The 18,575-nt window shown below is 34.4% G+C and overlaps 1 protein-coding gene across 2 annotated transcripts; it reads left to right on the top strand.

Annotated features, from left to right (window-relative positions):
- Positions 1-2,532: 2,532 nt before the first annotated feature.
- LOC129949422 (eukaryotic peptide chain release factor GTP-binding subunit ERF3A) lies at positions 2,533-17,567 on the top strand. 2 transcript variants are annotated; one of them, XM_056060874.1, is made up of 7 exons: positions 2,533-3,134; positions 10,234-10,431; positions 10,500-11,269; positions 11,333-11,419; positions 11,486-11,662; positions 15,676-15,844; positions 15,919-17,567. In XM_056060874.1, exons 1-7 carry the CDS (start codon positions 2,762-2,764, stop codon positions 15,960-15,962), a joined length of 1,818 nt encoding a protein of 605 aa, XP_055916849.1. In that variant the 5' UTR covers positions 2,533-2,761; the 3' UTR covers positions 15,963-17,567. The 2 variants fall into 2 exon arrangements, with proteins under 2 accessions (XP_055916849.1, XP_055916850.1); XM_056060875.1 differs by lacking the exon at positions 2,533-3,134 and adding an exon at positions 3,668-4,002.
- The last annotated feature ends 1,008 nt before the right edge of the window (positions 17,568-18,575 follow it).

The following is an 18,575-nucleotide window of genomic DNA, read 5'->3' as shown; positions in this document are numbered from 1 at the left end:
CAAATTCTAAAAGTTAATCGCCTACAAATAAAAGACATCAAAGAGAAGTTGACTTCTAGCAGTCTATATCTAGTATGTAATTGTTTAATTTCAACTACTTAAGTCCTTTTTTATATAATTTAAAATATGCTATTCATTTTTAAAGGAAAAAACAGTGTGTAAATTAGTTTACAAAAACGTTCAAGTGTCACCTTATGCACACCATTTTTAAGTCGGGCATTGTATTTTTTGACCCCTGTCAAATTAGTTTGTTCATCAGTGACTACCTTTAGTGATGCCCAAATAAAAAGAATTCAGAAGCCTGAGGGAAGTAATTTATTTAAGTTAATGATAAGTGTAAATTATAATACAAAAAATGGATGAAAATGATTAGAAAAATTAATTTTGAAATCAATGTTCCAAACCACAGTTAGGATAGGCGCACACATGCAACTTTTAGTTTAGAAACTGTTGGTTTCAAACTGAGCACTACAGACTTATATAAGAGTCCGCGCACATGCAGAAACCATTCAGTAGCCCATTCGAGCAACTTTTTAGTTTGTGTTTTCACACAAACTAAACGATCACCTCAAACCAATTCCTTAGTTTTTGTCACAGGAAATTATAGCTAATTGCTAGTTGACATTCAACTAAATCGTTGAATAATTTTCTGTAAGTGCAAGAGAGAGAAAAATGTAGTCAAGGTGAATAAATGTTTAATATGTATTGGTTTATTTCGTTGCTTATGTGCGTGATGTTGATGTTGATGATGTGGGCAACTAACGATCGAACTATTTGGTTTTAAAAAAGTTGCATGTGCGCGCCTAGCCTAAAGGCATTGTTAATCAATTGATGTTCATGAGTGGTTCCAATTGTTTAGCTTTGCTTCCCCTCTGGTAAGTTTGGTGGAAAAATAACAATTGATTTAAAAACGCCAATTCTTGTTTTCCAAAAAAACACTTTTATTATAAAGACAAATATAAAAATCAAATTCTAAAAGTTAATCGCCTACAAATAAAAGACATCAAAGAGAAGTTGACTTCTAGCAGTCTATATCTAGTATGCAATTGTTTAATTTCAACTACTTAAGTCCTTTTTTATATAATTCAAAATATGCTATTCATTTTTAAAGGAAAAAAACATTGTGTAAATTAGTTTACAAAAACGTTCAAGTGTCACCTTATGCACACCATTTTTAAGTCGGGCATTGTATTTTTTGACTCCTGTCAAATTAGTTTGTTCATCAGTGACTACCTTTAGTGATTCCCAAATAAAAAGAATTCAGAAGCCTGAGGCAAATAACTTATTTAAGTAAATGATAAGTGTAAATTATAATACAAAAAATGGATGAAAATGATTAGAAAAATTAATTTTGAAATCAATGTTCCAAACCACAGTTAGGATAGGCGCACACATGCAACTTTTAGTTTAGAAACTGTTGGTTTCAAACTGAGCACTACAGACTTATATAAGAGTCCGCGCACATGCAGAAACCATTCAGTCGCCCATTCGAGCAACTTTTTAGTTTGTGTTTTCACACAAACTAAACGATCACCTCAAACCAATTCCTTAGTTTTTGTCACAAGGAATTATAGCTAATTGCTAGTTGACATTCAACTAAATCGTTGAATAATTTTCTGTAAGTGCAAGAGAGAGAAAAATTTAGTCAAGGTGAATTAATGTTTAATATGTATTGGTTTATTTTGTTGCTTATGTGCGTGTTGTTTGGGCAACTAACGATCGAACTATTTTGTTTCAAAAAAGTTGCATGTGCGCGCCTAGCCTTAAGTGATAAGAAGATACAATTATGGGACATCAAAAGAGACCGATGTAAACAGTGTCTTAAGACCTTACGTTCACACCAATTAAAGAATTCCGTAACGTGCGCTGTGGTGGAAATCAAATGTCAATATACCATACCAAAAATGTCAAAATCAACAAACTCTGTAATAGACATTATAAATTCTTTTTCTGCTCTAATTTGAGTTTAATTTTGCATACTGTAGGTCGTTTTTAGCCCATGATCATACCATCTCGTATTATCTTAAATACGCTTGTAAAATAAAATTAATATAAAGGAATCAATAGTTTAAGCTATTAAATTTAGATTAAGCTGATTTCAAATTATTTTCCTCATTGAATCAGAATCTATGAATGTTTTGTTAAATACCTAACCCACCGTAAATAAACCCTCAAAATTCTTAACAAGTTAAAATTCTAACATATTTTGCTCAAAACTACAAAATTGATGTATCAAGGAAAAAACATACATTATTTTGGACCAGTAGGCCTTAATTAACATTATCAAATATTTACTTTTAGTTTTTATGGAGGAAAAGCATTTTATTTTTTTCTGCAAAGAATGCAAATTTCTCACAAAGCGGATTATGTACTTTCGCCTTAAGAAATATAGAAACTGAGTAAAGAAATTCACCTATTTTCAGCCCATCTAGATCCCCAAACAGGTTTCATGTCAACCTTCAAAATTCTCTAAACTGCAACTAACTTCACATGACTGGAAAAAAGTTTTTGCTGCACTAAAAAAAAAATTACCCCATATATGCGTGGCCATTTTGACTGATGTGTTGCCGAAAAAAACGCGTGTAGTTCGGGTATCACGTCCAAGAATTCTTTTATTTGTTTGCTTAATAAATTAAAAGAAACGGTAAAGTAATAATCAATAAATATTCCAAGTACTCAACATACTTGTGAATCAAATATCTAATAAAAGTTCAACAAGTAAAAAGAGATCTAGAACAGAAGAAAAAAGAAGGCCGAAAAAATGGCTCAAGACAACAGCAACAGCGATATGCCTGCAAAATTCTCAACATTAAATGTTAATGCTGTGGAATTTGTACCGAGCTTCAGCTTTGGCGGACCACCACCTACCGCTGCAGCACCACCAGCTGCAGCTGCTGCTCCGCCCCCAATAATTGCACCATCAACTGGCACAACAAACAGCACCAACAACACTCCCACAGAGCCTCTTCATCTTCAACCGGATTCTATGGACTCCTCGCCCGACACCCAGCCGCAGTCAACCTCGTCTCCTCCGGCCGCTACAACTCCAACAATACCTCAACAGCAATTATCACCTTCAGGTGCCGCCGAGTCCATCATCCCAGAATTATTTGAGAAACTTCCCGAGAATAATGGTTTGTACTCTACCTACCTATTGACTACCTACACATGCGAAAATTCAATGACAAAAATGAAATCCCCTAAAGATCGAAAAACTCATTGAACTGATATCTCTCATGATTTCGTAACATTTTTTTGGTTTTTTTGTGATTTTGCGAAAAATGCATTTTCCAGTGTTCAACTTTGTCCATCACCCACACAAGGGACGGGTAATGGCAAACGAAAAATCACTCAAATCTCGTTCTCGTTTCTACAAAAGCAAAAATCCACACCTAGCCGGTTGACAGGTTATTTTTTCCATGATAATGCTGCCTGCTGCCAAAAAAAGAACAAATATTGATAACGAGAGAGAACGAACAAAATAAGTTAAATTTGTTCTTCGATTGAAAATGTTTATAAAGATATTTTTGACAACTAATGCGAGAGAGGCAGAGGTAGTAGGTAGTAGAGCCAGAAGAGTTTTTTTTTTAAATTTTTCCCTGCGATATTGGTATTAACCATATTGTTAAACATAACCTAGAAATCTTTTTGTCTTCTCTCGTTCTCCTCGTTGACACGTCGTCGGTCGTGGGTCGTTGGTCGTCTTGGGTTTTTTGGTTTTTCATTTCTCCCACCCAGTTTTATTTTTTCAATTTAATTTGTATTTAAGATTTAATTAATTTTGTGTTAATTTGTGGTTTCAAATTATTTTGTTTTAACTTTCTGTGAACTTATTTGATAAGGAACTCTTAAATTCTCTGCTGCTATTGTACACGTTGTGTATTCTCTCGTACTCGAAGTAGTAGAAAACTTTCCCGCTTGTGGCCAACAGAAACTGCTTTTAGCCAGTTTAACGCTGAGAAACCTTCGTCGCCGATAGATATTTACTTTCACTTGCAATGGGTATTAATTTTGTACTAAATTTTAATTTATATATATATTTTTTAAAACCTATTTATAATTTCATTACTTTAGTGATACTTTTTTAAAACGTTTTTTGGGAAGCTTTTTGTGAATTTTGAGTGAGTCATCATAGAAGGGGGAACAACCAACCTATCTAGTTTCTAAGTGATCTTTTCTGTGTTTTTTGTGAGAAGGAATTCAAAGTGAATTAGTTTTAGGTTTAAAGAAATTGGATCCTTTAAAAAAAGGATAATCTAATCTTTCAAATAATAATTATGTATGAGTTATGTTGATTTCAGTTAAAAATGACAACGTCCTCATGTCCAGTCAGCAAAACAGCAATTGAAGTTAGTAAAATGATGATGACCATGAGTTTTCTAAGCTTAATGCGTTGAGGGTATAATCTAAAGAAATTGATTATCTTAGTTGCAGTAACCTAGATTTACAATGAATACATGAGTTCCTATAAAATGAGAGAAGACTTAAAAAGCAAATAATCAAGAAAATCAAGTGATAAGTAGTTAGCTGTAAAAGTGATTATAATAAAGAATGCAACATTAAGTTTGAAGTGACCTATCATTCACAACAGTTTTCATTCTAAGCTACATGCGCAATGTCTTAAATATATTGCCGTATATATATTTTTAAGAAATACTAAGCATTGTACTTGCGTTGCAATATTTCTGAATCAATTTTGGTTATTTTGTATGGACAAATTTATGCTCTGCATCTGAATATAATTTTAGATTCAGTTGAAGAGAGAGAGAGTAACTCTTGGTGCAATTCCTCGCAGTGCACGTGGAATTGTCATAATTCAATCTAGATAATGATACGGGCATTTCAACAGAGCATAGTGAATCGTATGAATAACAAGGAGCTAGGTTGAGTTAGTTTAGTTAAGATTGAGAAGGCTGTCAAAAAGAAAGCTAGCTTTTATAAATCATAAAACACAGTTAAGGCATCAACAAATGAGGATTTTGACATCCGGTAAGATTTTTAGAAACATCGAATGGCTGTACTTTGAGAAGTTGAGGCTTTTGAGAAGTTGCTTTCGTGTGTCGGAAAGTATTGTTAAAACTAGAAAAACAATGAATTAACCCATTGAGGTACCTCTCAATGAAACAAATTGTTTATTTTTGTGTATCGGATCTGTGAGATCTTTTCGATAAAGGAGTTCAGGGAAGGTGATTAATTTTATTTTTGTCTTCTTTTTCAATATAGTTCTTAAAGGTGCGTGTCCATTTGAGAGTAATTCTTCTAGGTAACTATCAAAAGCAACTCTCGGGAAGCTGTCCATTTGAGAGCCAAATTTTAGAAATATTGCTATGGAGGGCTCTCTGCTTGAATATTGAGAGTTTTCTTGCTGAGGGTACTCTCATAATCGTGTTCACTTGATAGATTTCTTTTGCTAGCATATTATCACTTGGCCATGTATTCATACAAGGAAAGGGTTGCAGCTGCTTCAATTATCGGCACTGTTCTTAAAAAAGAAAAAAGAATTTGTTACTTTCTGTTTTAATTCTTCTTTAAATGACTCAAGTTCATTGGTTTCCTCGAATTTCCACATCTGCCATGTTTTTTCTCGACAGCTACTCGCAAAATATGAACTGTGTTGGTAATCCGCGAGCTTATTTCGGATAGTGGTAAAAACATGTGTCCACTTGCGAGTGATTTTCAAAAAGATCCAATGTCGAGAGTAATGAGTCAACTGTACGCGAGCTACTCTCCAGACTATGCCCACTTGCGAGATCGCTCTCGAGAGACTTGCAGCACGTTTACTCTCAAATGCACACCCACCTTTAGAAATCATTTGAGAAAAGTTCAAGTTATTTGCAGTTAAGTAGTATCGATTAAGTAGATTTCAATCTGCTTTAGATCAAGAAATTTCAAGTGCAATTTTGTTCTTTTTTTGTTTTGTATAATGTGCTAATTTTGCTTAACCTGGTGTTGGCTTTCTGTTCCATTAGTAAACGTTTTGTAAACTGTTTAATGTTGTACTAAGTATCACGATTTTATCGGCTTTATAATTTTCTGAAATATTCCTGTGGCTCGCCAGAAAATTTGAATATACAGTCTGTCAATTAAGAGCGTGGTCGTGTTAACTTATTTAAAAAAAATATTTTATGAAACTTTCATATTTATGTATATATGCATTGTACACATTATAAAACAATGATGCAATTTGGTCAATAATGTGTCCAGTCACCACCGGCGTCGATAATTGCCTGGCATCGCCGAGGCATATTTTCTACTAATTTGACGGCGTATTCTAGTGGCAAGGATCTCCAGATCCGACGAATTTGGTAAGACAACTGCTTCAAAGTGTATGCGCGTCTTCCACGAAGCTTTTGTTTAATATATGCGCACACATTTTCGATAGGGTTTGCTTCGGGCAACTGCGAGGGCCAATCCAATGTAACGATGCCAGATTGAGTCTTCCACTGAGTACAGGGCTGCGGTGTTTAGGATCGTTGTCCTCCTGCAGAATCCAATCGTCATTTTTTTTTTTGATGAACCATCGTTTGGCAGATAGCAGTGAAGCCTTTTTGTAGATTTTTGTCATTTTTTTGGCATTTAGTTTGTTAGTAAAGAGGTACAAAGTGCCGAATCCCTGCTTTGAGAAGTAGCCCCAAAGATGCATCTTTATTCCATGTTTTACGGTTCGCTGAACAAGCCTATTGGTGAAAGTTGACCAGGCTCGCGTGAGGATAGAACGTGCCCATATAGAACATTCATCAGTAAAAATTACATTTTCAAAATCTATTAATATTCTCATGCGCCAAGGGAGTCGCTTTTCTGTGTTTCATGTTTTTCAGTCAACATAGGCTTCTTCATTGTGTTGCGCCATTTTATTCATGGTGTTTAACGCGATTTTATTTGAAAAGATCAACGACAACTGAACCTTTGTTGACAATGCATCAAGAACAAAGTTTTCCTCTATCGGCTCGAGAAGGAAGCGAATAGCAATTAAGAAGGAAACAGAACGCTTGTCTGCTATTGCAAACATATTATTCACTTGCTAAAAACTCACACACTCATTTACAGGGTAGTTGTTTAGCATCTGAACAGATTCACTTTTTGAGTTTATGGATGAGGCCCACTTTGCAATCCCTACGGGTACGATGTGAGCCTTTGTCAATTTCTCATAAAAACATGTGAAAAACAGAGTTCTGAATTAAAAAGATACAATTTAGCAATTCCATCTGAGGAACAGGGTAGTTTTGTTACGCTCAGCTTGGGATTGCAAACTTTCAAAAACCTCCGTGTGAACTGATTGTTATTCTAAGCTTAAGAAAATAAAAAGATTTTTTTGAAAATCTCAAATAATAATTTTTCTAATTTAGAAAAACGAAATAAATACCAGTAGCTAAGTCATTATTTTTTCTTAGAAAAAGGGTGGAGTTTCTATATAATGCATAACTTGATCGAAGATGTTCTTTAGTAATTTGTAAACAGTTTTACTTAGTCCTTACAAATTATTTTATATTTGTCAAAGCCAAATCAATAGTTTTTTTTGAAGCTGTTGTTTTGTTCAGCAATAATTAAAAGCTATTTGCATAAAATATAATACCAAATAACCTTTAATTAAACATAGTCTAAAAAGTGGTCATGTTCAACATTTAAATTCATAAAAAGATGGATCTTTTTTAAAGATATTTCAAAGGCATTTGATAGAGTTTGGCACCAAGCTCTCTTATCGAAAATGCGTGCTTTTGGTACTGACGAAAGAACCTGCCTAACCGTTCAATACAAGTTGTATTGGATGATTTCAAGTCATAAAATAAATGTTGGTGTTCCCCAGGGCTCCGTTTTGTCACCGACTCTCTTCCTCACATTCATAAACGATCTCTTGTCTGTCACTTTTAATATATTAAAATGTTTCGCTGGTGACAATACAATCAGCTTTTAAAATTTGTTTCTAGATTCACATCCTTGTCCTTCGGATGTGGAACTTTAACAGCTCAATAAATTCTGATTTTGACAGCATTGTATAATGGGGAATTAAGAACAGTGGTATGTGGTATCAAAATGGTCCATTAAACTGACCTAAGTGTGTCCGTTTCCATCTTGGACATCCACTTGCGACTTGCAGCACGTTTACTCTCAAATGGACACCCACCTTTAGAAATCATTTGAGAATAGTTCAAGTTATTTGCACTTAAGTAGTAATCATTTATTAAACCAATAAAGTAGATTTCAATCTACTTTAGATCAAGAAATTTCAAGTGCAATTTTGTTCCCTATCATGTGCTAATTTTGCTTAACCTGGTGTTCTATCTTGGACATCCACTTTAACCTAACCTAAGAACCGTGTGGAATTTAATGCTATACAAAACTCAATGCTGTCTCCTGTCCTTAAACCGTAATAGACCCCCGATGCCGCTATCAATGAGCGGAATTTGCATCCAGGAAACTACTCAACTTTCAGTACTCGGTATGTGTATCACAGATCACCTCTTATGGAATGATCACATCTGTATGTTACAAAGCCTTCATTCGCATATTGTAGTACTCGTGGATCGATGGTTAGTGCGTTGGACTGTCATGCCAGAGGTCTCGGGTTCGATCCATGCAAATGCCATCTAAAGTTTTTTTCACGGGTACCGCCTCTTGCGAGGAAGTGATAAATTCTCCAAGAGTAATTTTTGTCATAAAAAGTGCTTCCTCAAATTAACTGTTCGGTTTCAGCTTAATACTGTAGGTCCCCTCCATCCCTGACAGCAGTACTGACAGGATCCAAAGAAGAGCTTTGAAAATGATAGGCGATAGAACTATAACCGAATCAATTACGTCACTCGAACACCGCCGCAATGCTTCGTGACATTCGTTTTTCTACTGATATTTTTATAAACAGTTTTCTGTCGAACTAGCCAGTTGCATCCCCACCCCCCGTCAAACAATTCAGACGCAATAATCGAACTTCTAGGAATGCAAATCAGTTTAACCTTGAGCTCAATTTCGGACGTGCTATCAAGAGTCTTTCTTTAACCGCACATCGAGAATGTGGAATGCTTTACCCAACTATGTTTTTTCCTATCATCATGATCATCATCTTTTATCCTTCCCTATTTTCCTAAAGCTCACACTGTGTTCAAACTTTAAACATGTTAAGGGTATTAATAACCTCCTGAGTGCCCGTTAATTATTAAAAAAAAGACCTTAAGGGGGTATTCTGGTCTAGAAATTAAAAAAAATCGATTTTTTTTTCTTTTCATATTTTCATAGTTTAACTATTTAAGAATATGTCTACTAGAGGATTTTCCCAAATTCAAATTATTTTCGGAGAAATAAGTATTTTGCTGAGCAGCCATCCAAATCGGTTGGGCTGCAACTAATAGAACAAAAGACATAATGGGGTACTTTAAACGCGTTTTTCTCAGAACTGTCTTTTTGAATCTGATACCCACGATTTCTCAGGTTCTGCCGAACCGATTTACTTGAAATTTTAAGAAAGTCTTCTTTAGGGACTTGTCTACGTCCGGAACTACGGCCATCCCCAAATTTTTATTTTTACTATTTTTAACAAATCGAAGAATGTTCAAAAAATGGTAAATTTTTTGTATTTTTCTTTAGACAGCCGCCATTTTGTAAAAAAAAATGTTTGTAACTTTTCCGTAGTTCCAGACATTGCGACATTATTGTAGATTAATAATCTTTTTTAGTTTTTGATTTCAGATTTCTAGGAGAGTTAAAATCGTGGGTATGGTCACGCACCAAATTTTTGAGACGCACTACTCTATCAGCTGATAACTAACGGAATTTTTATTTTTTTTTACTTTTTTATTTTTTTTTGTATGCTTCTAATGTGAATAAATAATGTATAAAAAAATTGATGGTAAAATTGTAGCTTGCTTTTTTCTACAGCACTTCAAAAATTACATAAAATTCATGTCTCTAGACCAGAATACCCCCTTAATTTAAATGATTTCCGGTTCTACCAGTATAATTCAACTATAAAGTCACATGTTATGCGGGAAAGTCGTGATAAATTTGCTTTTATTGAACGATCCAAAAATAGAACTTTAACGTCAACTAATGCCTTATGACATTAATGAAATGCCTATGACTTATGTATTTATCTGCTAAATACATAAGTCACAGAAAATCACATAATAGCCATCTAATTTGTTTTTTTAAATTGTCTCTCGCGGAAGTAAAATTTGGCTTTGATTTTTGTTTATATGTAACGTTTGATTGTTTATTAAATTTGTTTATTATTTTTGTGTATAGCTGAAAACGATCCAAGCGACAGTTGGGATGTCGAAGAGGATCCCATCATTACTCCAGATGAAGAAGAAGCCGACGAAATTGAGGATGGTGAAGCCGAAGGAGAAGCAACACCAAAAATTTCCAAAAAGAAACCACCAAAAATCGAGGACACTAAGAGCAAAAAGGAACACGTTAACGTTGTATTCATCGGTCATGTTGGTAAATCTCTTTTATCTCTTTAAATTATTTTACATTTATTTAAAATTTCATTTAAACAAAATTTTTAGATGCTGGTAAATCAACAATCGGTGGACAAATCATGTCACTCACAGGTATGGTAGACAAGAGAACTCTAGAAAAATACGAACGTGAAGCTCGTGAAAAGTCCCGTGAAAGTTGGTATCTATCTTGGGCTTTGGATACAAATCAAGAGGAACGTGACAAGGGAAAAACTGTGGAAGTAGGCCGAGCCTTTTTTGAGACTGAACGCAAGCATTTCACAATTCTCGATGCTCCTGGTCACAAGAGTTTCGTTCCAAATATGATTGGTGGTGCTGCGCAAGCCGATTTAGCCGTTCTTGTGATCTCAGCTAGAAAAGGAGAATTCGAAACCGGATTCGATCGTGGAGGGCAGACACGAGAGCATGCTATGTTAGCAAAAACTGCCGGTGTAAAACATCTTGTCGTATTGGTCAACAAAATGGATGATCCAACTGTTAGTTGGGATGAGACTCGATACAACGAATGCAGAGATAAAATTTTGCCCTATTTAAAGAAATTGGGCTTTAATGCCGGCAAGGATTTGACATTTATGCCTTGTTCAGGTCTAAATGGTGCAGGTCTACGTGATTCGGTGCCAGAATGCCTATGCTCATGGTATAAGGGACTTGCATTTATTCCATTTATTGATCAGTTGCCTTCGTTGAACCGTAAACTAGATGGACCATTTATAATGCCCATTGTTGATAAGTACAAGGATATGGGTACAGTTGTTATGGGAAAAGTTGAATCGGGATGCGCTAAGAAGGGTCAAAATCTTTTAGTTATGCCTAATAGGGTAAGAATTTCACAATAAAATCTAATTTCTCTATTTGTCTAAATTCTATTTTATCAATTGCAGACGCAAGTTTCTGTGGATCAAGTGTGGACCGATGATGATGAAGTAACAGCTGTGGGTCCTGGTGAAAATGTTAAAATTAAACTGAAGGTAAATTCTATTTAATATTTGAAAATTTAAGAACATATCTAGACAATTGTTTTCATTTTTTTAAAGGGAATTGAAGAAGAAGACGTATCACCTGGATTTGTCTTATGTGATTTCCATAACCCAATTAAAACAGGAAAAGTCTTTGATGCCCAAGTTGTGATTCTAGAACACAAATCAATTATTTGCGCGGGTTATTCTGCTGTTATGCATATTCATTGTGCGGCAGAAGAAGTTACGGTCAAGGTAAGTTTTTTATTTAAATATTTTTGTATTTTCATGGCAAAACTTTAAAAGTAGGTTCTTGTCTTAGCAAATACTTTAATAGATTTTTTCTTTTCTAATATGTTAAACTTTTCTTCACCGAAAAAAAAAGAATATAAATTTGGCATTATTTTTGTACATATGTACAGTATTGTGCAAAACTTTTTCAACTATCACCGCCTAACAAAAAAAATTAACATTCGTGTATATAGATTTTGTTCCATTCAAATTATTGCTCTAGACTTTTTTATTTGTCACCTAATTGTTCATAATCTTAAAGCAATGATCCACAGGCAAATTATAAAAATGCACTGCTTTTACAAAAACAATAATAATTTCAGCTGTGCAAAACATTTGCAACTATTGGCCATTTCTCTTTTCGTATCATTTTGATTAAGGTTAATCTGATTTATTTTGAGGTTGGTAAGTTTGTACGTGTAGCTTGATTTGTTTAGTTAGTTTTAGCCGTGACTTTGATCGTTAAAACGAGTTTTTAAGATAAATTCTTTTTAAATTGAAAAAAATACTTGTTTTAAAAATGGCTGGAAATATTTATCGGATATAAAATCCAGAATTATGAGTGATTTCAAAAAAGAAGCATCACAAAAAGAAATTTCAAAGAAATATTCAATTCAAAAATCAACTATTTGTAGAATCTTCAAAAGTGAAAAGGTGTTAGCCATCATAGAGAAGGAAGGCCTCGAAGTACCACAGCAAAAGATGATTGAAAAATAACAATTTTTTCGGAAGAACACCCACGGAATCATCCAGGGAAGCAAAAATTGAACTTAGGTTACCCATTGATCCATCAACTATACTGTCGCGCGCCGAGCACTGCAGGTCGGATAGCGTTGTTTTCAGAGAGCTATTTATTTTTAAAAAAATGTGAAAGCTTGTTTAATTTTTGCAAAAACTCACCTCAATTCGAAACGGTCTTGTGTTCTGATGAATCAAAGTTCAATATGCAAGGGTCGGGTGGAAAACAACATGTCAGAAAACCAAGAGGTGAGAGGCTTAATCCAAAATACACTAAATGGGCAGTCAAACATGGAGGTGGTTCAATTTTGGTCGTGGGCTGCTTCTTTGTCCAAGCAATCGGGCCAATTCAAAAAGTGGAGGCCATAATGAAATCTGAAGACTATGTAGACATCCTTTGTAACACCATGCTGCCTTATGCCCATTGGGAAATAGACGTCCAAACACGACAAGTCGATTGCAGAAAAAGAGATTGAGGTTTTACCATGTTCATCCCAGACCTAAACCCGATAGAGAACCTTTGGGAAATTGCGAAGAGAACAATTTTGAGCAACATTTTTAAACCTGACCGACCCCCATTTTTAAAAAATACGATGAGGCCGCCAGCCCATAAACCGCGCCAAACAGTCACTCTTTGTGGGTGCATTGGCTTTTCGACAATTACTCACGGATTATCATTCGTCCAAATGCGACAATTGCTTATTGGCGAATCGACTGAGGTGAAAATGTACCTTATCATCACTCAAGATGATTTTCTTCGAAAATTGATCATTCACTGTTGCCATTTTTTCCCACTATTCTGACCCTTGAAGACGCTTGAAATGGCCAAAGGGCTTTAGTTATTGAGTCATTTTCACCTTGTAAGCATGTAAATGGAAGTCTTTATGTAAAATGTACATCAACGACGAGCGAGAAAGGTGCAATTGTTGGGCACGACAACGAGTTGAGGTGGACGGCTCTTCAGCTACAATATCGCAGTGGTGTCTTCATATCTCCTACGCTTTTTCCGATTACGCATTAAGACAAATAAATTAACCGAACAAATCACGAAGTGCACAATATGCATTTTGATCGGAACGCCCATTTTCATAATAAACTAGAATAACTTTAACGCGTTGCTCGATTGTGTATCTTTCCATGATTTAAATTGATTAAGTCTGAAATTGAGAATTTTCAAATGAAATACAGAACAAAACTTGACGTTTAGGTGTCATTCAACATCATCTTAAACTTTTACCACCCATTATTAATCAGAAGTCTACGAGTGGTCTAAGACTCGAAAAAAAACTAGTATGCTAGTAGGATAGCTGTGCAGGCCAATATCAATTGCATTAACGCAAGGGGTCTTGGGTTCAATCCCTGCCTCTGCCACCTTAATTTAAAAAAAAATAATTTTCGCGGGTACTGCCTCTTGCGAGGAATTGACAAATCCTTCAAGAGTAATTCTTGTCATGAAAAAGTGCTTTCTCAAACTAGCCGTTCGGATTCGGCCTAAAATTGTAGGTCCCTTCCATTCCTGACAACAGTACTCGCACACAGGAATGGTTGAGAGTTGTAAGTCACTAGGCCCTGGTTCACAATGAGCTGTTGCGCCACACCATTTGATTTGAAATTTGGGAACATCAGTGCCTTTTTTACTTAATTTTTCAGACTTTTACTTACTCAAACGCCCGTTAATGGATGGTGGAATGCATAAAAATGGTTTTATAATTATTTGTTGGCTCAACCGGAAAAATAAATATAATTAATAAGCCAGTGTGATTCCTGAGAGAACAAATTTACAGTAATTATCAATTTAAGACTGGATGGGAATACCCATACAAGTATGCCCTCACAATTTTAAAAGAGGGTCATTTCTTATCTTTTAATAGGTAAATGTTCTAGATATCCGTGTCTCTGTTGATTGATTGCGTTTGGTTTACCTAATAGACCTAATAGACCATATAGTCCATTACCCAGTATAGAACTTTCATATATCTACTCTCTTGATCTAGGATTTTCAGGTTTCTATTTCACTCTCAGTGATCAAAGACCAGGTTAGGTTAGAGTAGGTTAAAGTGGCTTTCCATGAAGGAATCGGACACACTAAGGCCAGTTTAATGGCCCATTGTGATACTACTTGAGGCTTCCTCCTAAGCTCAATGGATCCAGTTTGAGTCCCTTACGTAACGTGAGAGTGATACCTATTATCGAGCTTACATTTGATCTGCTTAGAGATAGCAAGCACCTTGATCGCTTTAAATCTAGTGTTGATGTTTTTTGTGACCTGACACGTGGTGATGTTGTTTCACCTGTTTTGTGCCTTCTTCATAGCAACGCAGCAGTTTACTAGCGATTGGTATGCCAGCATTTGCCAAACGTGGTAGGATGGTCTGCATTGTACCGTTCCTGGCAAGTTCATCTGCTTTACAGTTACCTAGAATGTCTCTATGGTCCTGCACCCAGCAAAGGTGAATATTAAACTGCTGTGCCATCTCCATTAGAGATGATCGACAGTTATGGACTGTTATAGAGTTTGTATAGACAGATTCCCGAGATTATATTAGCGGGCTGACTATCTGAGAAAATACGGATATCAGATGTTGATATTACGTTTTCTTTAAGCCAGGATAAGACTTCTACACACGCTACAATGATTGGAAAGGCGAATTGAGAAACTTAATTTCAGTCGTTCAGAGTACAAACCTCCCAGAAAGATCTAAATATATTAAGAAGTGTTAGGTAGAGTAAGGTGTCCAGTGCCGCAGATGGGGTCGTGCGAAGTGATCCGCTTATACATAGGGAAGCTGAACGTTGGACTTGGCTTTAGACAGAGGCAAGACTTGTTTATTTTTTCTATAAAAATTGGTTGTATTTATTAGTTGTTTAACCTGCCTTAGTTTTGGAAGTTCATAATAGAAGTTTAATGCTTTTAATACGGCTTGGATATCTGACATGATGGCAATAATTTGCTTTTTGTAATTTTTCGAAATTACATTATGTTAATTTTTCTATGGTGTTAAATTTCCGCTAGAAAATGGTAATGAGACCCTGAATCTATAGTCGTTTAATATCGTCCAATCGGTGCTCTTTCTAAACTGTCTATAAACATTTAAGATCAAGCTCCAATTTGAACGTAGCGCTGTGTTAAAATGAGAACATTTGGACATTTTTCAGCAAACTTCAGCGTTTTATTATTTTCATAAATTGTAATGTGCGTTGATAACAAAATTAAAATTTAAATATTCTTATATTTTCAGGCACTCATTTGTTTGGTTGACAAAAAGACCGGAGATAAATCAAAAACACGTCCAAGATTTGTTAAACAAGACCAAGTTGCAATTATGAGAATTGAATGTTCTGGAATGATATGCCTTGAACAATTTAAACTCTTCCCACAAATGGGAAGATTCACTCTTAGAGATGAAAGTAAGTATTAAAAATTCACAATGCTAACAAATTTTATTCTTACTTATTTCATTTTCCATTTTACTTCTTTACAGATAAAACTATAGCCATCGGCAAGGTGTTGAAAGTGATCGAATAAATTCGCATATATTTTTACTATGCGACAAATTAAACAAAAAAAATACCATAACAATGTTTTTCTTTTTCGGTTCGTTATCCTAAATATTTAACATTTTCGCGCAGATGAAACTATAAACATATTAAAAGAAACAGAATGCAAGAAAAAAAATAAAAAAAGAAATCGAAACTACTTACTACTTTGTATTTTAAAAAGAACAAATGAAAAAAAAATTAAATTAAAACATTTTAATCACACACGTACAGTACACTCCCGACAACACACACACACACGCATACACACATTTTTATGACACTGAAATTAAAAAGAAATAATAATAGAAAAACAAACAAATGGAAAGAAATAAGCATAACAGAGAAAAGTTAGTTTTTATTAAAAAGAAAATTATAATTATATATTATTATTGTAACTAATTATGAATGTCGAAACTATATTGAACAATAATGTGTGGAGAATGATGGCATCTCTTTGATATTATTTTTTTTCTTGGTTTTGCTTTCTTTTAAAAAACTAAATTAAAAGATGAAATTGCAAACAAAAATATTATCCAAAAACTATTGCAGGATAATAGTTGTTCTTTTATTTTTGTTGTTGTTGAAGAGTTCGGCTTTGAGTTTGGACATTTCTTTTTCTTTTTTTGCTATGATACGTAAATAGTCATTTTTTATTATTAAACATAATCATTTTTTTTTTAAATTATGGTGATGGTCCATCCAAACAGTGTTAAAGTTAAGCCGGCTTTATCGTTGTTAGTTTGATAGAAGCAATTTGAAATGAATAACACTACATTATTGTCTAAACTATATTAAAATATAATAGAAATAAGAAAAAACCGAATCAATAAAAGCAATAACAAATAACGGCCGTCATCGATAAATATATATTATATATTTTTATTTTATTTAATTTAATTTTGTATTAAATTTCTATTAACTTCTTTTTGTTTTTATATTTGATTTTAATAGAATGAACACATAAAAAGAATTAACAAACATTCTTCACAGCCTCTTTTTCACAGTGAAATCCAATTTCACCAAGTGAATATATTTTATTGAAGTTTTAAATCATGTTATATTGTTTAAGGAATGAATCTTTCTTAAACTTAATTTTACATTAAAGAAAATAAAAAAAGAAAGAAAAACAAAAAATAAATACATATTTATTCTTATATGCGTAAGCAAATTAAAAAACAATGTTGTTTGTACTTACACATATAATTATAAATGTATATATATATTTGAACTATTTAACACGACCTATGCAAGTAAAAAACAAAAACAAAAACAAATAATTCAAGAATAGAAGTAAACAAGAAAATAAATACTACTAAAGCAGAGTGTATAACAGCTAAACAAAATATATTAAAAATAAAAAACAAACAAAATATTTTATCAAATTGCTTAAAACGTTATGGCTTGATTGTAATAAGGCATCAACAAACTTAAAGAAAAAGAAAAGATTGTTTTATGAGAATACTTGCAAAAAAATAATTATAAATTGAACAAACAAAACGAAAAAAGGAAAAAAAAATATTTATACACATAAATACGCTGAAGAATTTTTTTATTAAACTAAAAAATATAAAGAAAAATATTTAAAATTGGATTTAATGTTTTTTTTTGCATTTTCTTCAAGAAATTGGTTTTGGTTTTTTTCCATTTTGGTTGATTTGAGTTGGGTTTGTATTTTGGTTCCAAATACATTTTGTTACTTACTTAAGGTGACGGTACAGTCCGGGGCGGACCTGGGCCTCAACCAACATGTGTGGTTGAGTTCTTCATCCATCTGTGTGCGCCACCTGAGTCACGGTCTTCCTCTACTGGGCCGTCACTCGAGGTTGGATTCGAAGATCTTCCAGGCTTAAGCGTTGATGACCATTCGCTCTACATGACCTAGCCATCCAAGCCGTTGGACTTTAATTCCGTTAACTAGGTCAGTGTCGCTGTCCATCTATGCATCCGGGATCAAAAATCACCCGAACAATTGTTCTCTCGAAGCATCCTAAGACGCTCTCATCTTTCTCTCACAGGGTCCAGGCCTCAGCGCCATAAATGAGAAGCGGGATGTTGAGTGTCTTATAGATGGTGATTTTAGATGCTCGCGGCAGGATATTACTACTCAATTGCCTTCAAGTCCAAAGAAACAGCGATTTGCAAGAATTGTTCTTCGTTTGATTTCCGCGCTGGTTTCGTTGTTTGTGTTTATAGGGGTGCCTAGTAAGACAAAGTCCTCAACTACCTCAAAGTTATAGCTGTCCATGGTGACGTTTAGTCCAAGGGCAAGACGTTGTCGTTCAATGTCCTTTCTTGATGACAGCATATACTTGGAAGTACCAGTGGTTCAATCCCTGCCTGTGCCACCTAAATTTTTAATTCACGGGTACTGCCTCTTGCGAGGAATTGACAAATTTTACAAGATAATTTTTGCCATAAAAAAGTGCTTTCTCAAACTAGCCGTTCGGATTCGGCATATAAACTGTAGGTCCCCTCCATCCCTGCAATTACTCGAAAACAGGAATGGTTGAGAGTTGTATTGTACGTCACTATATCCTGGATCTCTATGGACTGTTGCGCCACGTAATTTATTTTAATTTTATATACTTGGACTTGCCCT

Source organism: Eupeodes corollae, chromosome 3, assembly GCF_945859685.1.
Source record: "Eupeodes corollae chromosome 3, idEupCoro1.1, whole genome shotgun sequence".
Taxonomy (NCBI): domain Eukaryota; kingdom Metazoa; phylum Arthropoda; class Insecta; order Diptera; family Syrphidae; genus Eupeodes; species Eupeodes corollae.
Note: the sequence above shows the minus strand (reverse complement) of the source record. Positions and strands in the feature narration are given on the sequence as shown.